At 37.1% G+C, this 18,068-nt stretch overlaps 1 protein-coding gene across 5 annotated transcripts in view; it reads right to left on the bottom strand.

Annotated features, from left to right (window-relative positions):
* AGL (amylo-alpha-1,6-glucosidase and 4-alpha-glucanotransferase) overlaps positions 1-18,068 on the bottom strand; it is a 105,685-nt gene that overhangs the window by 60,365 nt on the left and 27,252 nt on the right. For all 5 annotated transcript variants that reach the window (XM_055401346.2, XM_055401347.2, XM_055401348.2 and 2 more), the window contains 5 exons: positions 10,163-10,373; positions 8,709-8,875; positions 6,952-7,155; positions 466-647; positions 196-307 (listed from right to left, as the gene is read on the bottom strand). In XM_055401346.2, the coding sequence (XP_055257321.2) occupies positions 196-307; positions 466-647; positions 6,952-7,155; positions 8,709-8,875; positions 10,163-10,373 (876 nt within the window). The remainder of the gene's footprint in view (positions 1-195; positions 308-465; positions 648-6,951; positions 7,156-8,708; positions 8,876-10,162; positions 10,374-18,068) is intronic.

Below are 18,068 nucleotides of genomic sequence, written 5' to 3'. Positions count from 1 at the left end.
CTAAACTGAACTGAATGACATGACCTTTAAAGATCTCTGCTAACTCACAGATAGCCTCCAGAATCATAGTGTTAGGGCATCAAAAACAACACAAATATCATATAATAATAACAGATTTAATACCATGCTAACTAAGAGAATAGTAATACTAAATTTCTTAAAACTGATAGTAACATGCTAGTGTATAACCTTTACCTTGTGTAAGAAGTCCTCTAAATTGCTCGACTGCTTTGTGAACGTCTACTTGGAAAAATTCCCAGAGTTGAATCTTTGGAAAAACATCCTCCCAGATTATTTTTCGAATGCACTGAAAAATATTAATAGTTACAACACATATTTAAAGTCATTTTACTAAGTATTATTTAGCACCTTAAAAGACAGGTTCTAAATGATCTTCAAAAAGACATTTAATTTATACTTTAGAAATTGTGTACTAAAGTGTGGTATTCCTCTATACATACTGACATTCATTTGATGATCATTTTCGATCAAAGCAGGTACTCCTCTGTCTTTGTATTTCCCTTCTGCAACGTCACAGGATAAATGCCAAAGTGCTCTGTCTAAGACCCAGGCAGGTTTTAAGTGTGGGGAATTCACAAGGTTATATGCACTTTCTGGATGTTCCTGGAGCCATCTACTATTAGCAGCTTAAAGAAAAAGGAAACACAAAAGATTATCATGTAATTAGACTGAGGTTAAGATTAAAGCTGAAATAAAATATCAACATCTATCACTCATTTTCTTATATGTTAGATATCAATATTTTATAATGATACTGTAGTAGTAGGAAAACAACGTTTTGGTTGTGGTATCCTACCATCTATTTTACCATCTATTTTTCTTTTCTGTTGTAGGAGTTTTTAACTGACAGTAAATAGGATCAACACTGATTCATTAATCATCATATAACATATTTACTATTATGGTGGGAGTTAAGAAGGGTCTTGTCCTCTGCCTGTCTTGATGGTCCTTAGGAGAACAATATTTTGGAATGCTCCTTCTAAATCCAAAGGACCTCGTTCCCTTTAAGGCAGAAAGTTACCTGCATCTTCAACTCTGGTTTTGGCTTCTCAGTGTCTGGCTGTTCAGCTGTAGGGCAGGAAAAGAGCTCCTGAAATTTACCCTCCCTCGAAGCTCCTCCTTCTTACTTCTGGTCTCCTAAGTGAGAGACCCTTCTTTGGCCCCATCTAGCTCTAGATTCTGCCTCTTAACCATCTTTTGGATGCAAAATGTCATTTATATTTTTGCCCCTACATATCATGTCTTCTTTTGTTGTCTGAGGAGGGAGGGAGGTGAGATTCTTTCTTTTGGATCTTTAAATATGCTTGTATCTCCCCAAAGCTACGAATACAAACACACATCTTATCTAAATACAGTTATTTTCCTAAGTTCTGCAGTGTCTATTAGTATCAAGACCAAACACCTTGAAAACCAACCTGCATCTACTGCTTCTACTTTCTCCCCACACTCTCATTCTTTTTCCCACCGCAGTCTGCTCCCTTATTCACTCAACCATCTATGTGTTATGGAAGTTCTACCCTAGTTGCTCTACTCCAGGCAGATGTGGCCAATGTGGCTATGCCCTCTCCTCCCAACTCCTTGCATAGGGTTAGTTTCATTCTGGGAGACAGAGGCTGCCTGTTTCTTACTCCCTCTAGCTCCAAGCTGTAAAAGTTCTATTCCAGGTTGCAGGCAGAGAAAACCTAGACTCTTTTCCTTCACCAAATTCCAACGTGTAGGGTAACTGTCCTAATTGAGCTGTGGGGGGCCCAGAATACTGGGGCTATACTTGCCCCCCAGACCTGGTGTTTGCTCACAGGGAGGAGGTTCCACATGGGAGGGACAACCAAGAAGATCAGAGACTGACGCCTCCTACCTGAATACAATCAGAATGGCTGCCCTAGGAAAAGTGGGCAGTGGCACAGGTGTTCTGCTCAAGAGCCATGACAGGCCATAAGGTTGAAAAGCTCTGCCTGAAAGGACTGAATTTATTTGGCAGAGGAGGGGAGAACTCTGTGCCTAACAGTGCTATTGAAAATAACAGAGACCTTGATGAGGAGCAGTTAAGAGAATGCTAATAGCTCCATGATACAAGAAAAACATTAGAACGACCAGAAATTTCATAGAGAGAACCAGGGAAAGAGATTGCTGAGAAGTACCCTACTGGGATCACTGGCAACTATGGGGTTTGGGCAGGCTGGATACGTGTGCTAGGCTGCACCCACTCAGGGGCATCCTTGAAAGCATTCCTCAAACCACATACACACCCATCAACACAGGACAGAAAGTCACTGGCAAAGGGACTGAAATACAACCTCTAACCAAACACTGGGTGAACAATGACGTACACCCTGACCCAGGGTGAGTTCTAGGAAGCCGGTATTAAAAACAAGTCACATTCACCTCTGGCAGTCTGGAAGACATTGTGCATACACAAGGCTAAGTCATCTTAGCAGGTCAGAGAGGGACTTCCAAGCTAACAGTTCAGGTTTATCTTTTTCCATCCTTTTATGGTCAAACTATTTGTATCTTTGAATTTAAAGTATGTGCTATGTAGACAGCATATATTTGAACTTTTTTTGACTCTGACAATACCTTCCTTCAATATATTACTTTCAAGATTCCCTAAGTCTTTGGCTTTCAAAATGTTTACTATGATGTGTTTGAGCGTGGTTCTCTTCTGTTTATGGTTCTTGGAGGTCCCTGAGTCTTAGAATGTGTAAACTGATACTGAAGGTTAAGAGGTTTTCAGTCATTAGTTCTTCAGGTATTTTTTTCTATTCTTTCCTCTCCTTCTGGTATTTCCATGTCCCACATTCCACTGAAGCTCTGTTCATTTTTATCTTTTTTTTCTTTCTGTTCTTTACATTGCATAGTCACTGTTCACTAATCCTTTCTCCTGTCAACTAAAGTATACTGCTGAACAGCTGTAACTGAATTTTTTAGATTGGTTATTTACTTTTCAATTTCAGAATTCTCATTTGGATCTTTAAAAATTTTTAAATCTATTTATGATATCCTCTATGGGATATAATCATAAAATCCTCCTTAATAGCTTTAAGTTGGTTTCCTTTAGTTCTCTAAATATATATATAATACTTGCTTTAAAGTCTGTTTCAAGTAGGACATCTAGGACATCTCAAAGGTGATTTCTATTGCCTGCTTTTTTCTTGTATAAGGATTGCACTTTGCTGTTTCTTTACATGTCTCAATTATTTGCTGGGTATTGGTAATTAGATAATATGACTGCAGAAAATCTGGATACTGATCCCATCCCCTCCAGGTCTTTTTGGTTGTTTGTCTGGAATATTTTAGGGAAGTCTACTTCCCCCACAGTGTGTAGCCTCTGAGGTAGTCTATTAAGCTGTCAAGTCTATTAATCTGTCTATTAACACGTCAAGGCTGTATATTGTCAACCTGCTTATTTAACTTATATGCAGAGTACATCATGAGAAACGCTGGGCTGGATGAAGCACAAACTGGAATCAAGACTGCTGGGAGAAATATCAATAACCTCCGATATGCAGATGAGACCACCCTTATGGCAGAAAGTGGAGAGGAACTAAGAAGCCTCTTGATGAAAGTGAAAAAGGAGAGTGAAAAAGTTGGCTTAAAGCGCAACATTCAGAAAACTAAGATCATGGCATCTGGTCCCATCACTTCATGGGAAATAGATGAGGAAACAGTGGAAACAGTGTCAGACTTTATTTTTTTGGGCTCCAAAATCACTGTAGATGGTGACTGCAGCCATGAAATTAAAAGACGCTTGCTCCTTGGAAGAAAAGTTATGACCAACCTAGACAGCATATTAAAAAGCAGAGACATTACCTTGCCAACAAAGGTCCATCTAGTCAAAGCTCTGGTTTTTCCAGTGGTCATGTATGGATGTTAGAGTTGGACTGTAAAGAAAGTTGAGTGCTGAAGATTCGATGCTTTTGAACTGTGGTGTTGAGAAGACTCTTGAGAGTCTCTTGAACTGTAAGGAGATCCAACTAATCCATCCTAAAGGAAATCAGTCCTGAATATTCATTGGAAGGACTGACGATGAAGCTGAAATTCCAATACTTTGCCCATCTGATGCAAAAAACTGACTCATTTGAAAAGACCCTGATGCTGGGAAAGATTGAAGGCAGGAGGAGAAGTGGACGACAGAGGATGAGATGGTCGGATGGCACCACCGACTCAATGGACATGAATTTGAGTAAACTCTGGGATGTGGCAATAGACAGGGAGGCCTGGAGTGCTACAGTCCATGGGGTCACAACGAGTCGGACACAACTGAGTGACTAAACTGAACTGAACTGAATTAAGCTGTCTGCTTCTATTGGTATCAGCTATTACACTCAGCTATTACTCTCCTGAGCTGTTAGTGAGGCTGACTGTGCTATGATTTTTTATAATATTCCAGAGCATAAATTGCACCACAATATGACCCAGTTAAATCTGGGTCCTTTGGCAGGGGTAGTCTTTGAAGTTTGTCTCTGAAGTCTGTTCTGACCGTAGGAAGGTTCTGCTTTACTGTCTCTTTCCCTGGTTCTCTCTGTTGGACTACTAGCTGGCCTATGGCATAGGGTGTTACTCTCATGAAGATACCAGTATCCTCCTGATTGTTTACCACTGCTTTCAACAGTGCTCACGGGTGTGAGCTTCCCCTGCTATGCGCTGAATAAAGTTAGTCCATTCTGGCTCTGTTTCTACTGCACGTCTCCTCCCCTGGGCAAGAGGACCTGTGTCACTGTTCCACCACTGGTAGCAGAGACAGTAGCCTCTGGTTTTCTTGGCTTAGCTCTCCAGGTGTGGAACCCCAACCCCACCAGCAAGCTGGGCAAGGGTTCAGTATTCTTGACCTGCTATGCATGGGGTAGAACCTTCTCTCTATAAATGGGGGCTGGGTGGAGGAAGGGAGTCCCAGATTGCTCATCCGCTCTTGCCTAGAATAGTTTCTGTAATATAGTGCTGAAAGTGGAAAATGAGAAATGCTGGACACCTGCCCTTTTCAACCACAAGGAGAAAGGGAGCCTAGGGTCCTTGGCAGTACCTGCTAGGAACAGACATATCATCACTCTGATCTGAGGCAGTGGACAGAGGGAGGAGTGGGTTGTGGTTCAAATGTCATAGACTGACTACTCTTTTTGAAATTTAACAGATTTTCTTGAATAAATGTCTCTCTATATGCTGAATACCCTTAGGACAATTTTCAGAGACTAGCTTTTTAAAAATAATTTGCACCAGTTATAGCTGTTTTGCAGGGTAGAGGGTCTGTGAAGCACTCATACTGCCATTCTGGAAGTCGACTTCCCCTGGAAAGTAACTTTTGAATGAAACCCTGTTTTGATGAAAAGACATTATGATATGCAACATTTTCCAAGTAAGGTGGAAGTAATGTTCACTTCTTTTATATTACACAGCATCTCTCAAATGCTTTAGAAATAGTCTCTGACAGAGTCTGTGACTGTACCCCAAATTTTAAACTCCCTTTGTCCCTTTAGTAACAGAATTCTCAAGGTTCAGTGACAGACATGGCTGAGAAGCAAAAGACTATACTGCAAGCTCCTTTATAGTTAGGTGTGACAAGAGACAAAATCCCATCTGATGCAATGTGAATGGAAGTGAAATATACACCAGATCAGGCCCTTGAAAGACATTACTTCCCTTTCCTCGTTTCCACTGGGTAGAAGGTGATACCAGGAACTGGAGTGGCTAAGTTTGATGAAGAGATGGAAGGAAAAGCGCTGGACAGCAGAGCATCATGAGAGAAAGAACTCAGTTCCCTGTCACGGGTGGCTACCACACCAATCTTACAATGCCTACTTAATTTTTTATAGAAATAAGTATAATTTTCAGTCTTACGTCACTATATTTTTCTGTCCTTCTGTTACAGCTGCCTAAGTCATATCATAATTTGTACAATTCCATTGTGTGGTTTGATAAATTTGATGTGAATAATAGTAAAAGATCTCAAAGTGGTTATCATTAATATCAAATTTTCAAGTGAAGAATATCGAATTCTTGGATATTAGGAAGTCTTCACTGTGAACCCTGATGCTTAGTTTTCAGGTGCAGGCAGAAACAACACACTTTAGAATATACCTACTTCGCCTAACTTTGAATTTTTATTATTATAATTAGAGATTATTATTTATACTGATGAACTGAATCTTTTAGTTTTTAAATATCTTCACAGTTGCTATTGTTATTTGGGAAATTAATTTACGACACGGCAGAGATTTTTTTGTTGTTGCTAAATGTTTTGAACCACGTGGAATCCCTGTTGTTTACATATGTAAATCAGTGGTTTTCTGACTTCTCTACACCACAGCAAATAGAAGACAGCATTTGCAAGGTGCACTCTGATCAGAACTAGAGGCTCCTCCAGGCCCAGCTGCAATGACAGTTGATGTTCCTGAGGATCAGCATCTGGAAACTTAGAATATATTTTATGGAACTGGATATTGGAAAGAAATCTTGGGACCCAAAACAGGTTAACTTTAGTCATATCTGTTAACATGTAAAAGATACAATAAAGTTTTAAGAATTTACCATTAATTTTCTCTTCAAATAACATCATTCAGTTTTTTCCAAATATATGGTAGGGTACCAGAGCTATCGCTATACAGGATTCATTTGCTGTTCTGGAAAGTATTGATGTTGTGAGTTGAAATATGTCGCTTTTTTCCTATGACCATACTCCTGCTTTTATAATCATTACATGTAAAATACTCATGTTTTAATTATATCTTCAATTAATACTGCTTTCTTTGAAAAAAAAGTGGTACTATCTAAAATCATTTTTTAAATTGAAGGACACCTAATCATTACTTGTGTTTTCAAAATTTGTTATATAAAACAGCAAGGAATGAAATAATTAGCATATTGGACACAACTGAGCGACTGAACTGAACTGAACTGAGTACTGTTAAAATTAATAGAAGTTGTTAATGAATTTCATACCAGTATGATTGTAGACAACATCAGTTATGCAAAGAATATTCCATTCCTTTTTCAATTTTTGCACCAGCTGTCCAACATCAGTCCAGGTGTACTTTTTATTAGGTCTGGAAAAGTCAGGATTTAATTCTAACTGATCAGCAAGGGAATAGCACGACCTGGATAGTCCAAGAGTCTGCAGTGGGGTAAAATGAATCATGTTGTAGCCTGCAACACAAGAAGATAATCAAAGACCACTATGAGAAAAGATATACCTAAAACGAAGTATATACATTGTAAGGTTAAACTTCCATGCAGGCATGTGTGCTCAGTCGCTTCAGTTGTGTCTGACTCTTTGTGACCACATGGACGGTAGCCCACCAGGCTCCTCTGTCCATGGGATTCTCCAGGCAACAATACTAGAGTGGGTTGCTATGTCCTCCTCTAGTGGATCTTCCCAACCCAGGGATTGAACCTGTGTCTCCTGCATTGCAGGCAGATTCTTTACCCACTGAGCCACCTGGGAAGCCCTTAAATTTCCATAAGTAATTCTAAATGGCAAGATAACCATGCCACAAGAGAACGGGTTAAAGACTTGAGTTCAAATCCTAGCTGTACCAGAAGTGATTTAAGCAAGTCTACTTAAATCTTTCATGATTATCAGTTTCCTCACATACAAGATAGGGATAATGAGATGATGTATTTGAAAAGAAATCACAGAGAGTGCCCAGTTACTATTAGGGGTTCAATTTATATTTCTGGAATGGATATATTTATATGTAGAAAATATATCCTGTGCAAGTACATCAGTATATCTTTCTCTTAGTTTTAATGTTCCATAGTACTTGTATTATTTTAGTTAAGTCAGGGAACCTCTCATTTTTTCTTCACTCTACACTCAAGTTGAAAGTAGAAAATTAACACTATGCTTTACTTAGTAGAACACAATTTAAGTTATATTTTACTTTGGTATATATAGCAGCACATGACTTTCACATTAAATGCTTGTTGAATTAAAATTATATATAATGATAATACATTTTCCAACATTTTAGTAGCTTACTAATTTTGTATGTCAAAGTAAAGTCTTAAGAGACAATAATAATCTCATTTTATCATAGAGTTCCTTAATTATTAAATTGAACCATATAATTTGCCATTTTTTTTTTGTAGGTTAAAATAGTCAAATATCAACAAGTTCAAGGCTATAGTTTTTCCAGTAGTCATGTATGGTTGTGAGAGTTGGATTATAAAGAAAGCTGAGTGCAGAAGAATTGATGCTCTTGAACTGTGGTGTTGGAGAAGACTCCTGAGGGTCCCTTGGACTGCAAGGAGATCCAACCAGTCCATCCTAAAGGAAATCACTCCTGGGTGTTCATTAGAAGGACTGATGCTGAAGCTGAAACTCCAGTATTTTGGCCATCTGATGCGAAGAGCTGACTCATTTGAAAAGACCCTGATGTTGGGAAAGACTGAAGGCAGGAGAAGAAGGGGACAACAAAGGATGAGATGGTTGGATGGCCTCACTGACTCAATGGATATGAGTTTGGGTAGACTCTGGGAGTTGGTGATGAACAGGCAGGCCTGGTGTGCTGTGGTTAATGGGGTTGCAAAGAGTCGGATGTGACTGGGCGACTGAACTGAACTGAATATAGAGTTCTACCTATTTATATTACTAAATATATTAAGACATGAAGTTAAAAGGAGGATTAAAGCCTTGCAATGTGTATCACAGATGATAATTACATATATTTTAAAGAGAAGAAAAAAGCTGACATTACCTGATTCTTTTGCAACCATAAGTCTGCTTTCCCATTCATCAAGAGGTCCCATACACTTGGCTAAAAATGTCTGGAGAGTAACACAGTCCAAGGGTAACACATGATTATCAGCACCAACACGTAAAATAGGGTCCACAACTATGTAACCTCCACCACTTTTCTCATTTCTGAGGAAAAAAACAAAACAAAAACTTTTCAATTAGTGACAGGAAAAAAAGTCTCATCTAATAGTCTAACTGGAAAGTAAATTACCCCATTTTAAAAAAAATTTTGAAGCCCATAAAATCTTTTAAAAAAGTTGCAGTGAAACTAATACAGTGACTATGGAGAACAGTATGGAGATTCCTTAAAAAACTGGAAATAGAACTGCCATATGACCCACCAATCCCACTGCTGGGCATACACACCAAGGAAACCAGAATTGAAAGAGACACATGTACTCCAATGTTCATCGCAGCACTGTTTACAATAGCTAGGACATGGAAGCAACCTAGATGTCCATCAGCAGATAAATTGATAAGAAAGCTGTGGTACATATACACAATGGAATATTACTCAGCTATTAAAAAGAATGCATTTGAATCAGTTCTAATGAGGTGGATGAAACTGGAGCCTATTATACAGAGTGAAGTAAGTCAGAAAGAAAAACACCAATACAGTATATTAACGTATATATATATGGAATTTAGAAATATGGTAACGATGATCCTGTATGTGAGACAGCAGAAGAGACACAGATGTAAAGAACAGACTTATGGACTCTGTGGGAGAAGGTGAGGGTGGGATGATTTGAGAGAATAGCACTGAAACGTGTATATTATCATATGTGAAATAGATCACCAGTCCAGGTTCAATGCATGAGACAGGGTGCTCAGGGCTGGTGCACTGGGATGACCCTGAGAGATGGGATGGGGAGGGAGGTGGGAGGAGGGTTCAGGATGGGGATCACATGTATACCCATGGCTGATTCATGTCATGTATGGCAAAAACCAGTATAATACTGTAAAGTAATTAGCCTCCAATTAAAATAAATAAATTAATTAAAAAAAAGTTGCAGTGAAATTCAATGGAGAAGTCACATTTTATCCTTTTCTAGTCTCTATATAATGACATAAACAATGCATACATATATATCTAACAATATTGCTTTAAGGAAAAATACCGTACTAAAATCTGTCAATAATAACACGGCACATAAGTAAATAGAATGCTATAATCAGTTTGAATGAAAATACTAGAATATTTATGCCATTACAGTATTTATTCAATACTTTGAATATGCAATGAGGCTTACAATTCCCTCCTAGAAATTAAAGAATTATATTCTATTGTATACCAAGAAACTCCTGTAAAAACTGCAGTGCCATAGTTCATATGATAACTTGTTACAAGTTAGACAACATCAAGTTAGAGAATAAATTAACTTTTTTTCATATACAGAACACCTGACTCACCCTTGAAGGAAGTAATACTGAAATGATCCAGCTTGTTGAAGATTAAGTTTACAGTATTTATCAGAATCATCTTCTCTTTCTGTTGGATTTTCCCATTCCAGGGAATGGAATTTTTCTCGATTAAATGCTTCTCCAGGAAGTGGGTAATTTGTATACACAGTAACTGCCTTTCCCTGTAAAGTTGGGCCCAATCGGAACTGTAGTTCAAACCCTAAACAAAAAGCACATTTCAATAAACTCATTGTAGGACTTAAATTACCGCATTAAAAAGATGTTTACTTTTTATTATGAAAGTATTATGAAAATAATGATTTCTCAACTATGTTTAAAAGAACTCTAAATATTTAATGCTGTTTTTGGAAGTACTTTGCATTATAATTTAGCTTAATTTTGCATTTTAACATACAGTATGCACCATAGAACTGTCTGCTCTGTACTGCTCTTCTCTTCTTCTCCGGGAAATTTATACTCCTAGTCGCATGGCTGCTTTGGGATAAGCAAGTTATTACACAATCTCATTCCCCACCATCCCCACGAGCCCCTCACCCTCTTCCAAACCCCCACCTCCACTTACTGAACTAACTGCTCAGAAGTGGACATCTAATCAGAGACTCACTGGTATTTTTCAAGCTGAAACAGAGAAAGTGAGTTTCTCTGTGGTATCAGAGTCTGTGATAATATGTAAGTTGGGAGATCACAGGACAACTATCTTACCAGATAGAGCAGGCCCATCTTCCCCGAGAGAAGTCAACCTCCAGAGAGCAGAATTCAGATTTCTAACAAGAGTCTTAAAGGCATATGAGCCCCTGATACCAATTATCCTCAATGTCTGCTCAAATTCAGAGATGTGATAATAGAGAAGTAACAAGTGGCTGTGTGGAGCTGAGTGGTGTGGGGTGGTGAGGAACTCTGATTTGCAGTGTTTGTTGATTTCCAGAGGAAACAATCTCACCATGGTCAATATCAAGCTACCAACATGACATCACTGAACGTGGACCTGGGAGGAGATACTCACCATCAGCTCTTGACAGCCAACACAAGCAACTCCAGCATACTACAGCCTCTCTCCCTGCTCTAATGGTTTAGTTACTTAAGCCTTTCTTAGAATTCTGAAAGCCAAAACATTCTCACTTTTGCCTTAGTTTGACTATCTCTATTAAAATATACCTGAGATGTCTGTACTGTATTACAAGTCTTTTGCCATAAGAAGAGAAAAATTAACACATTATAGTCAAAACTACTGTAAAAGAAAAATGTTTATTGGCTCAGGGCAAACTTTGATTATAATTATTAGAATGTGAATATTCTGACACTAGTACAGTCTATTAGAAACATCAGACACATAAATTTTAAATGTGTATAATATTTAAAAATTGAGGGTAGGAGGAGAAGGGGGTGGCAGAAGATGAAATGGCTGGATGGCATCGCTGACTCAATGGACATGATTTTGAGCAAACTCTGGGAGATACTGAAGGACATGGAAGCCTGGTGTGCTGCAGTCCATGGGGCCGCAAAGAGTTGGACATGACTGTGTGACTGAAAAACAACCTTTAATTAATAATGGGCAATAATAACTGATGACGGTAGGAAAATTTAGTCTTACTGGTTACAATCTTCAAGTTTAAGAAACTTTTTGAGAAGAAAGAAGTATAGTAATACCCAAGGGACAAAAATCAGAGCAGAGTAGGGAGGAAAGGAGTGATGGTAAGGAGCTGGTAGCAACTTTAAAAAGGATGATTATTGAGAAATTGAAGGGCTTGGGAGAAGTGAGCAGGTTAGCCTCATGTTTAATCATGACCGTGGAGGGAAAGTGCTGACCAAGCAAAGGAAACACAGCACAAAGGACCCAGGGTCAAAGCATGCCTGGTGGTTCCAGAAACAGCAAGAAGCTCTATATGGTTAGACTGAAGCAAGCTGGGGGAGGAATAGTATGGTAAGACGAAAGAAAGGTAACAAGGGAGTCAGATCATGCAGAGACTTGAAGGCCACTGAAGTATTTTGGCTTCTTCACTGACTCAAATGAGTCAGTGAACAGTTTAGAGCAGGAGTGACAGGACCTAACTTGTGTATTAAAAATATCATTCTGAAGATATCTGCTTCTGGCCATAATGGAGTAATTGGTACTATACGTGCCCTCTGTTGATAAACTAAAAGAACTATATGAAACAGCTATTCTCAAAAATAGGTAGAGAAGAACTGTGATGCCTGAGATTTTCTATAAACTTTTTAGCTTTCAGACTAGAGGATCTTTCTGGGCTGTGACACAGGGAGCAGAAACAGTAATCTCACTGAGCTGAGGAGACAGAGATTAGTGCTTGGGAAGGGTGAAGAGAATGCAATTTTCAGGGCAGAGTATGACAAAAAGGGAGTTAAACAAAGAAAGAGCTCCAGAAATTTACCTGGAGTCATGTTAAATCTGCCTGAAAACTAAACTGTACACAAACAGGGTTTGACTACATGAGGCGAGGTTGGGAAAAGAACTAGTGGAAGCTGTAAATTGAACAATTCCTAGTGCTCACCCAGGTCTGGGATACATTACAATTTTTAAGCAGCCAGAATTAAGGAGACCTTGTTGAACAGCTGTTTTATTCAAGGGAGTCATGTCTTAAGTAACAGGGTTAAAGTGATCCTAGAGTACAAACTAATATAAACCTATCCTATCAAAGCTTAAAAACAAGCCTCAAAAGGATTAAGTTGATCCAGAAATAATGTAAATGACTTCAAAAATAAAACTCATCACTCCTTTAAAGCAGGAAAATAATTCAGAGATAAAAACAGAACACTTACAATGTCCAGCATCCAATTAAAAACTGCTAAACAGAAACAGGAGGTAAGGGAGTTGATCACACAGATATCTGGAATAGGGCATTCCACATAGAGGAAACAGAGATCTAAATGGCTTGCAACTTCTGCTTCTGGCAAAGACGAATAATAGGGATTGGATTTACCATCTTCCCCCAAACTTGAAAGAAACCAACAGTTTAAAAAAAATTCAGACAAAATATATGATCTGATAATTCTTCAAGTCCCTGACATCATGCAACAAAAGTCAGTGATCCCTGAGAGATGGAAAGTAAACAAGATGAGCCTTATAACTGCCCTATCTTGAAAGAGTTTACAGGTTGGGGCACAGGGAGAAGGAACCCAGGCAGACCTCAATTGACTTCCTGTGTTGAAGATATGGAACTAAGAACTTGTGGAGATCAAGGCAGCTAGAGTTTTCAGATGAGAGCAGTGGATGAAGAGGAGAAAGCTGCACACAGAGAGAATTCCAGAGATGTGGAAAAGGTATTCCTTGAGTATTCAGAAGAGTACTAACAAGTGCATGTCTGGGAGGAAAATTACCTGAGACCAGGAAAAGAATTTGTTCTCACCAGCTTGACTGAGAACATACACGAGGCACTCGGTAGAAAGTTCAGAAGGATCTTGCTTCAGTAGTGGGGAATAATGAGCCTGAGATAGGGCACAAGTCTAGACTGTCTTCACAAAGCATAGAAGTAAAACTCAAAAAGCCAGTAATATTTCTAAGTAACATAACTTCACTCCAGAACAAAGACCAAGAATATTTATATGATTCCCAAAATACCTATCACTCAACAAGGTAAAATTAATCATGTCTGGCATCCAAACAAAGATTACAAGACATACAAAGAAGGAGGAAAACACAATCCACGAATGACACAGATGTTGAACTAGTAGACAAGGAAGGACTTCGGTTATCAGAACTGTATTCCATATGTTCAAAAAGTTGGGTCCACACATGGAAAATACTAAGAAAAAATAAAAAAGATCCAAATTAAGCTTTTAGAGATTAAAACTACAACAGCTGAGAATGAAAAATACAGGCAACAGAATTAAGGGATGGTGAGACATGGCAGAAAAAACAGATTAGTTAATTTCAAGACATAAAGAAACAAAGAGAGAAAAGAATCTAAAAAATTGAAAAAGCATCAGATAATTCAAGTGATTTAACAGAAATGTAATTAGATTACTCAAAGGAGAGAAGAAAAGAGACAAATTATTTGAAGAAATAACAGGTAAAAATTCCCCAATTTGATGAAAAAACAAACTTATAGATCTAAGAATTTAATATTCTTAATCCAAGAAATATGAAGAATATTACACCAAAGAGCATCAGTATCAAAACTAGGGACAATGAGAATATTTTATAAGCAGCCAGAGAGCAAAAAAGACAGAGTATGTACAGAGGAACAATGGAAAGAATGACAGCTGATTTTCTCATGGGCAACAGTGAAAGAAAGAAGATAGTGGAGCAACATCTTTAAAAGTTTTGAAAAATTATAACAGTTGGCCTAGAATTCTATACCTGGTGAAAATATATTTCACAAACAACAGTGATAAGAGTCAGGTTTTTCACTGTCAGAGAAAGATGATATAAATAAGCAAGGGAGACATATACAATGAACCCTGGTATGGTGATATGATATGCCATGGTGATATGATATGATATGATATGCCAGGCTGGATGAAGCACAAGTCAGGAGAAATATCAGTAACCTCAGATATGCAGATGACACCACCGTTATGGCAGAAAGCAAAGAACTAAAGAGCCTCTTGATGAAAGTGAAAGAGGAGAGTGAAAAAATTGGCTTAAAACTCAACATTCAGAAAACTAAGATCATGGCATCTGGTCCCATCACCTCATGGCAAATAGATGGGGAAACAGTGGAAACAGTGTCAGACTTTATTTTGGGGGGCTCCAAAATCACTGCAGATGGTGACTGCAGCCATGAAATTAAAAGACACTTGCTCCTTGGAAGAAAAGTTACGACCAACCCAGACAGCATATTAAAAAGCAGAGACATTCCTTTGTCAACAAAGGTCCATCTGGTCAAGGCTATGGTTTTTCCAGTGATCATGTGTGGATGTGAGAGTTGGACTGTAAAGAAAGCTGAGCACCAAATAATTGATGCTTTTGAACTGTGGTGTTGGAGAACACTCTTGAGAGTCCCGTGAACCGCAAGTAGATCCAGCCAGTCCATCCTAAAGGAAATCAGTCCTGAATATTCATTGGATGGACTGATGCTGAAGTTGAAATTCCAATACTTTGGCCACCTGATGTGAAGAACGACTCACTAGAAAAGACCCTAATGCTGGGAAAGATTGAAGGCGGGAAGAGAAGGGGACGACAGAGGATGAGATGGTTGGATGGCATCACTGACTCAATGGATATGAGTCTGAGCAAGCTCTGGGAGTTGGTGATGGACAGGGAAGCCTGGTGTGCTGCAGTCCATGGAGTCGCAAAGAGCCAGAAATGACTGAGCGACTGAACTGAACTGAATTGATGGTGATATGAATCAGAAATATGAGTAAGAACTGCTATTTATTTATATATATGAAGAATGTCAGTTTGGTTCAAGGCAAATCCTGAAGTAGAGAACATGTTGATATATTTCAGTCAGTCTAAAATCACTCTTTGGAAGAAATAAATCTCTCACAGTGCTGTTTGAGAAGTTGTAACTTCTACAGCACAATATTAAACACTGGGTAAGACATTCTTTGTGAAGAAAAGATATCAGTAGAAGATGTAAGAGAATGCTGGACTCTTCCAGTTTATTCTAATCCAATTAAATACTTCTATATTTGCTGAGAGAAACATGAATGTTCTGTTTTAAATCCTGCAATATGAATAATATGAGGGAATAGATGTTCTAGGAATTCCTAGAAAAAATTATAATTTATATTTAAGTGATAAGTACTGCTAACTATATTCTTGGGTTGGACCAAAATATGAATATAAATTTACTCACAGTAAATGGATTTGGCAAGCAAGAAACAAATTATTCAAAAGGAGTTATCAAGTAACTTTGCCAAAATTGAGGGACTCACTTTTACTTCTCACACTACACAGTGAAACTTATAATTTTTTCCAAGTAGCTACATGCACAAATTTTTGTATAAAGCAATTTGGCACAAATATACTAAGAATATTAATAAAGTTTATATTACTGGCTAATAATTTCATAAAGACATTTATGTTCTAGGCAATCAGTGATATAAACATAGATCATACATAAAGATGTTCATCACAGTTTCATTTATTATAATTAAACTCACAACAAATTAAACATGTAATGATTAAGAATGATTAAATAAATCATGGTACAAATGGTATTCTGTAAGCAGGAATATTATAAAGCCACTATAAATCATATTATCAAGGGATATTTAATAATATGTTACTTTCAATATTTTGTTACATGTTATGTGTCTATATAGATCTTCTGAAATCCTTTCTGGGAAAAAGTATGATGACATATGGCAATAAGCAGGGAGATGGAATTTACACATCATGATACTATAAGCAGGTATTAAAAGTGTTTAGACAGTATAAACCCAATTTTATTTTGAAACAAAAAGCATAGAAAAAACACTTTTATACCTTTTTATAATTTTGTAATTGGGAAACATAATTTTTATATTAGAGCTATTATTATGAAGAGATAGACTGAGAAGTAAATTGCCCAAAGGATTAAAATTTGAAGTTTTAATACTTAAGTGATTTTGAGAACTACATTTCCAAGAATGATTAAGTTTATTACAGAAGTAATGGTGTCATTCTGAAGTACAAATATCAAAGATCAGCTATCTGAGCACAGGTAAACAACCTGTCCCCTGTTCAGCTTATACAAATATTGTTTTTATAATTACACAAGGATTCAGAGAATGTGTAGTACAAAGGCTAAAACTCATCCAAAACCTCTAAAACAGTTTTTGGAACAGTGGTCCACCTTCAGAAGAAAATGACAAGTATTCTAGAAATATGAATATTTATTTATATAATACACATTATGATAATTTAATAGATTATATAATTTATAAAACACAAAATAAGAACAAGATGTAAATAAAATAACAATATTTTAAATAATTTTATTTATTCGTTAATGGAACAAATCTTTTAACTCTCACTAAAAATTAGTAATATCTCTCATAAAAGTAATGTGATTAAATACATTTCATTAATTTTAAAAGTCTTGGTTTAATATTTTGTGATAAAGTAATTTAAAGTCCTGTTTATTTAGTTTATTTAGTGGTCTCAGATCTGAAAAAAAAAATGTAATACAAAGATACCCAAATCCTAATGGATAAAGTTCTTGGTAGCTATGTTTACTAATCCATGATCTTAACTTTTCAAATCCACTCATTAATTATGCAAATATTTTTGTTGAAATGTGCTTGTAAATATATATATTTATATATATATGTATATCCCTGACATATATCAATTGTTTTTACAAGCTAAAGAGATGTCCCATTATATATGAAAGAGGTGATCTGAAAACCAACTAAAATCATTTATCGGGTAGATTTCAAACAGATCAGAAAACTTTATCAGTTTTTAAAGTGAGTTCATTTATATGGGTGAAATCATATGATGGAATTCTTACTAAAAATACATATTTAAAATGCTCTGCCTGTAGCAAGGGTTGGTAAACTATATCCCCTATCTTTAAATACAGTTTTATTGGAACACACCATTCATTTATGTATTATCTATGGCTGCGTTCACAGTACAATGGTCGAGCTGAGTTGCTGCAATTGAAAGCATGTGGCCGCAAAGCTGAAAATATCTGCCACTTGAACCTTTATAGGAAAGAAATGTGCTGAACTCTACAGCATCAATTTACAGCAAAAGCAGTTTACTTCTTAATTCATGTTTACCTTGGAGTTAGACTGTGTTTAATTTTTCTGAGAATATTTTCTAAGTACACTATATGTTATATGTTAAGAAAGCTATATGTTATTTCTGAAAACGACAAAAACAGCAAATTTCAAACACTCTCTAACTCATCTTTGACAACCTTGAGGTAAAACAGAAATTTACAGTTACACTGCTTCTCATTACAAAGTGTGGTAAAGATTCTACTATTTAAGATAATAT

This window comes from Moschus berezovskii, chromosome 4 (genome assembly GCF_049115385.1).
Source record: "Moschus berezovskii isolate FMDL1 chromosome 4, NW_MosBer_1.0, whole genome shotgun sequence".
Lineage (NCBI taxonomy): Eukaryota > Metazoa > Chordata > Mammalia > Artiodactyla > Moschidae > Moschus > Moschus berezovskii.
This window is presented reverse-complemented; position numbering and strand designations above follow the sequence as displayed.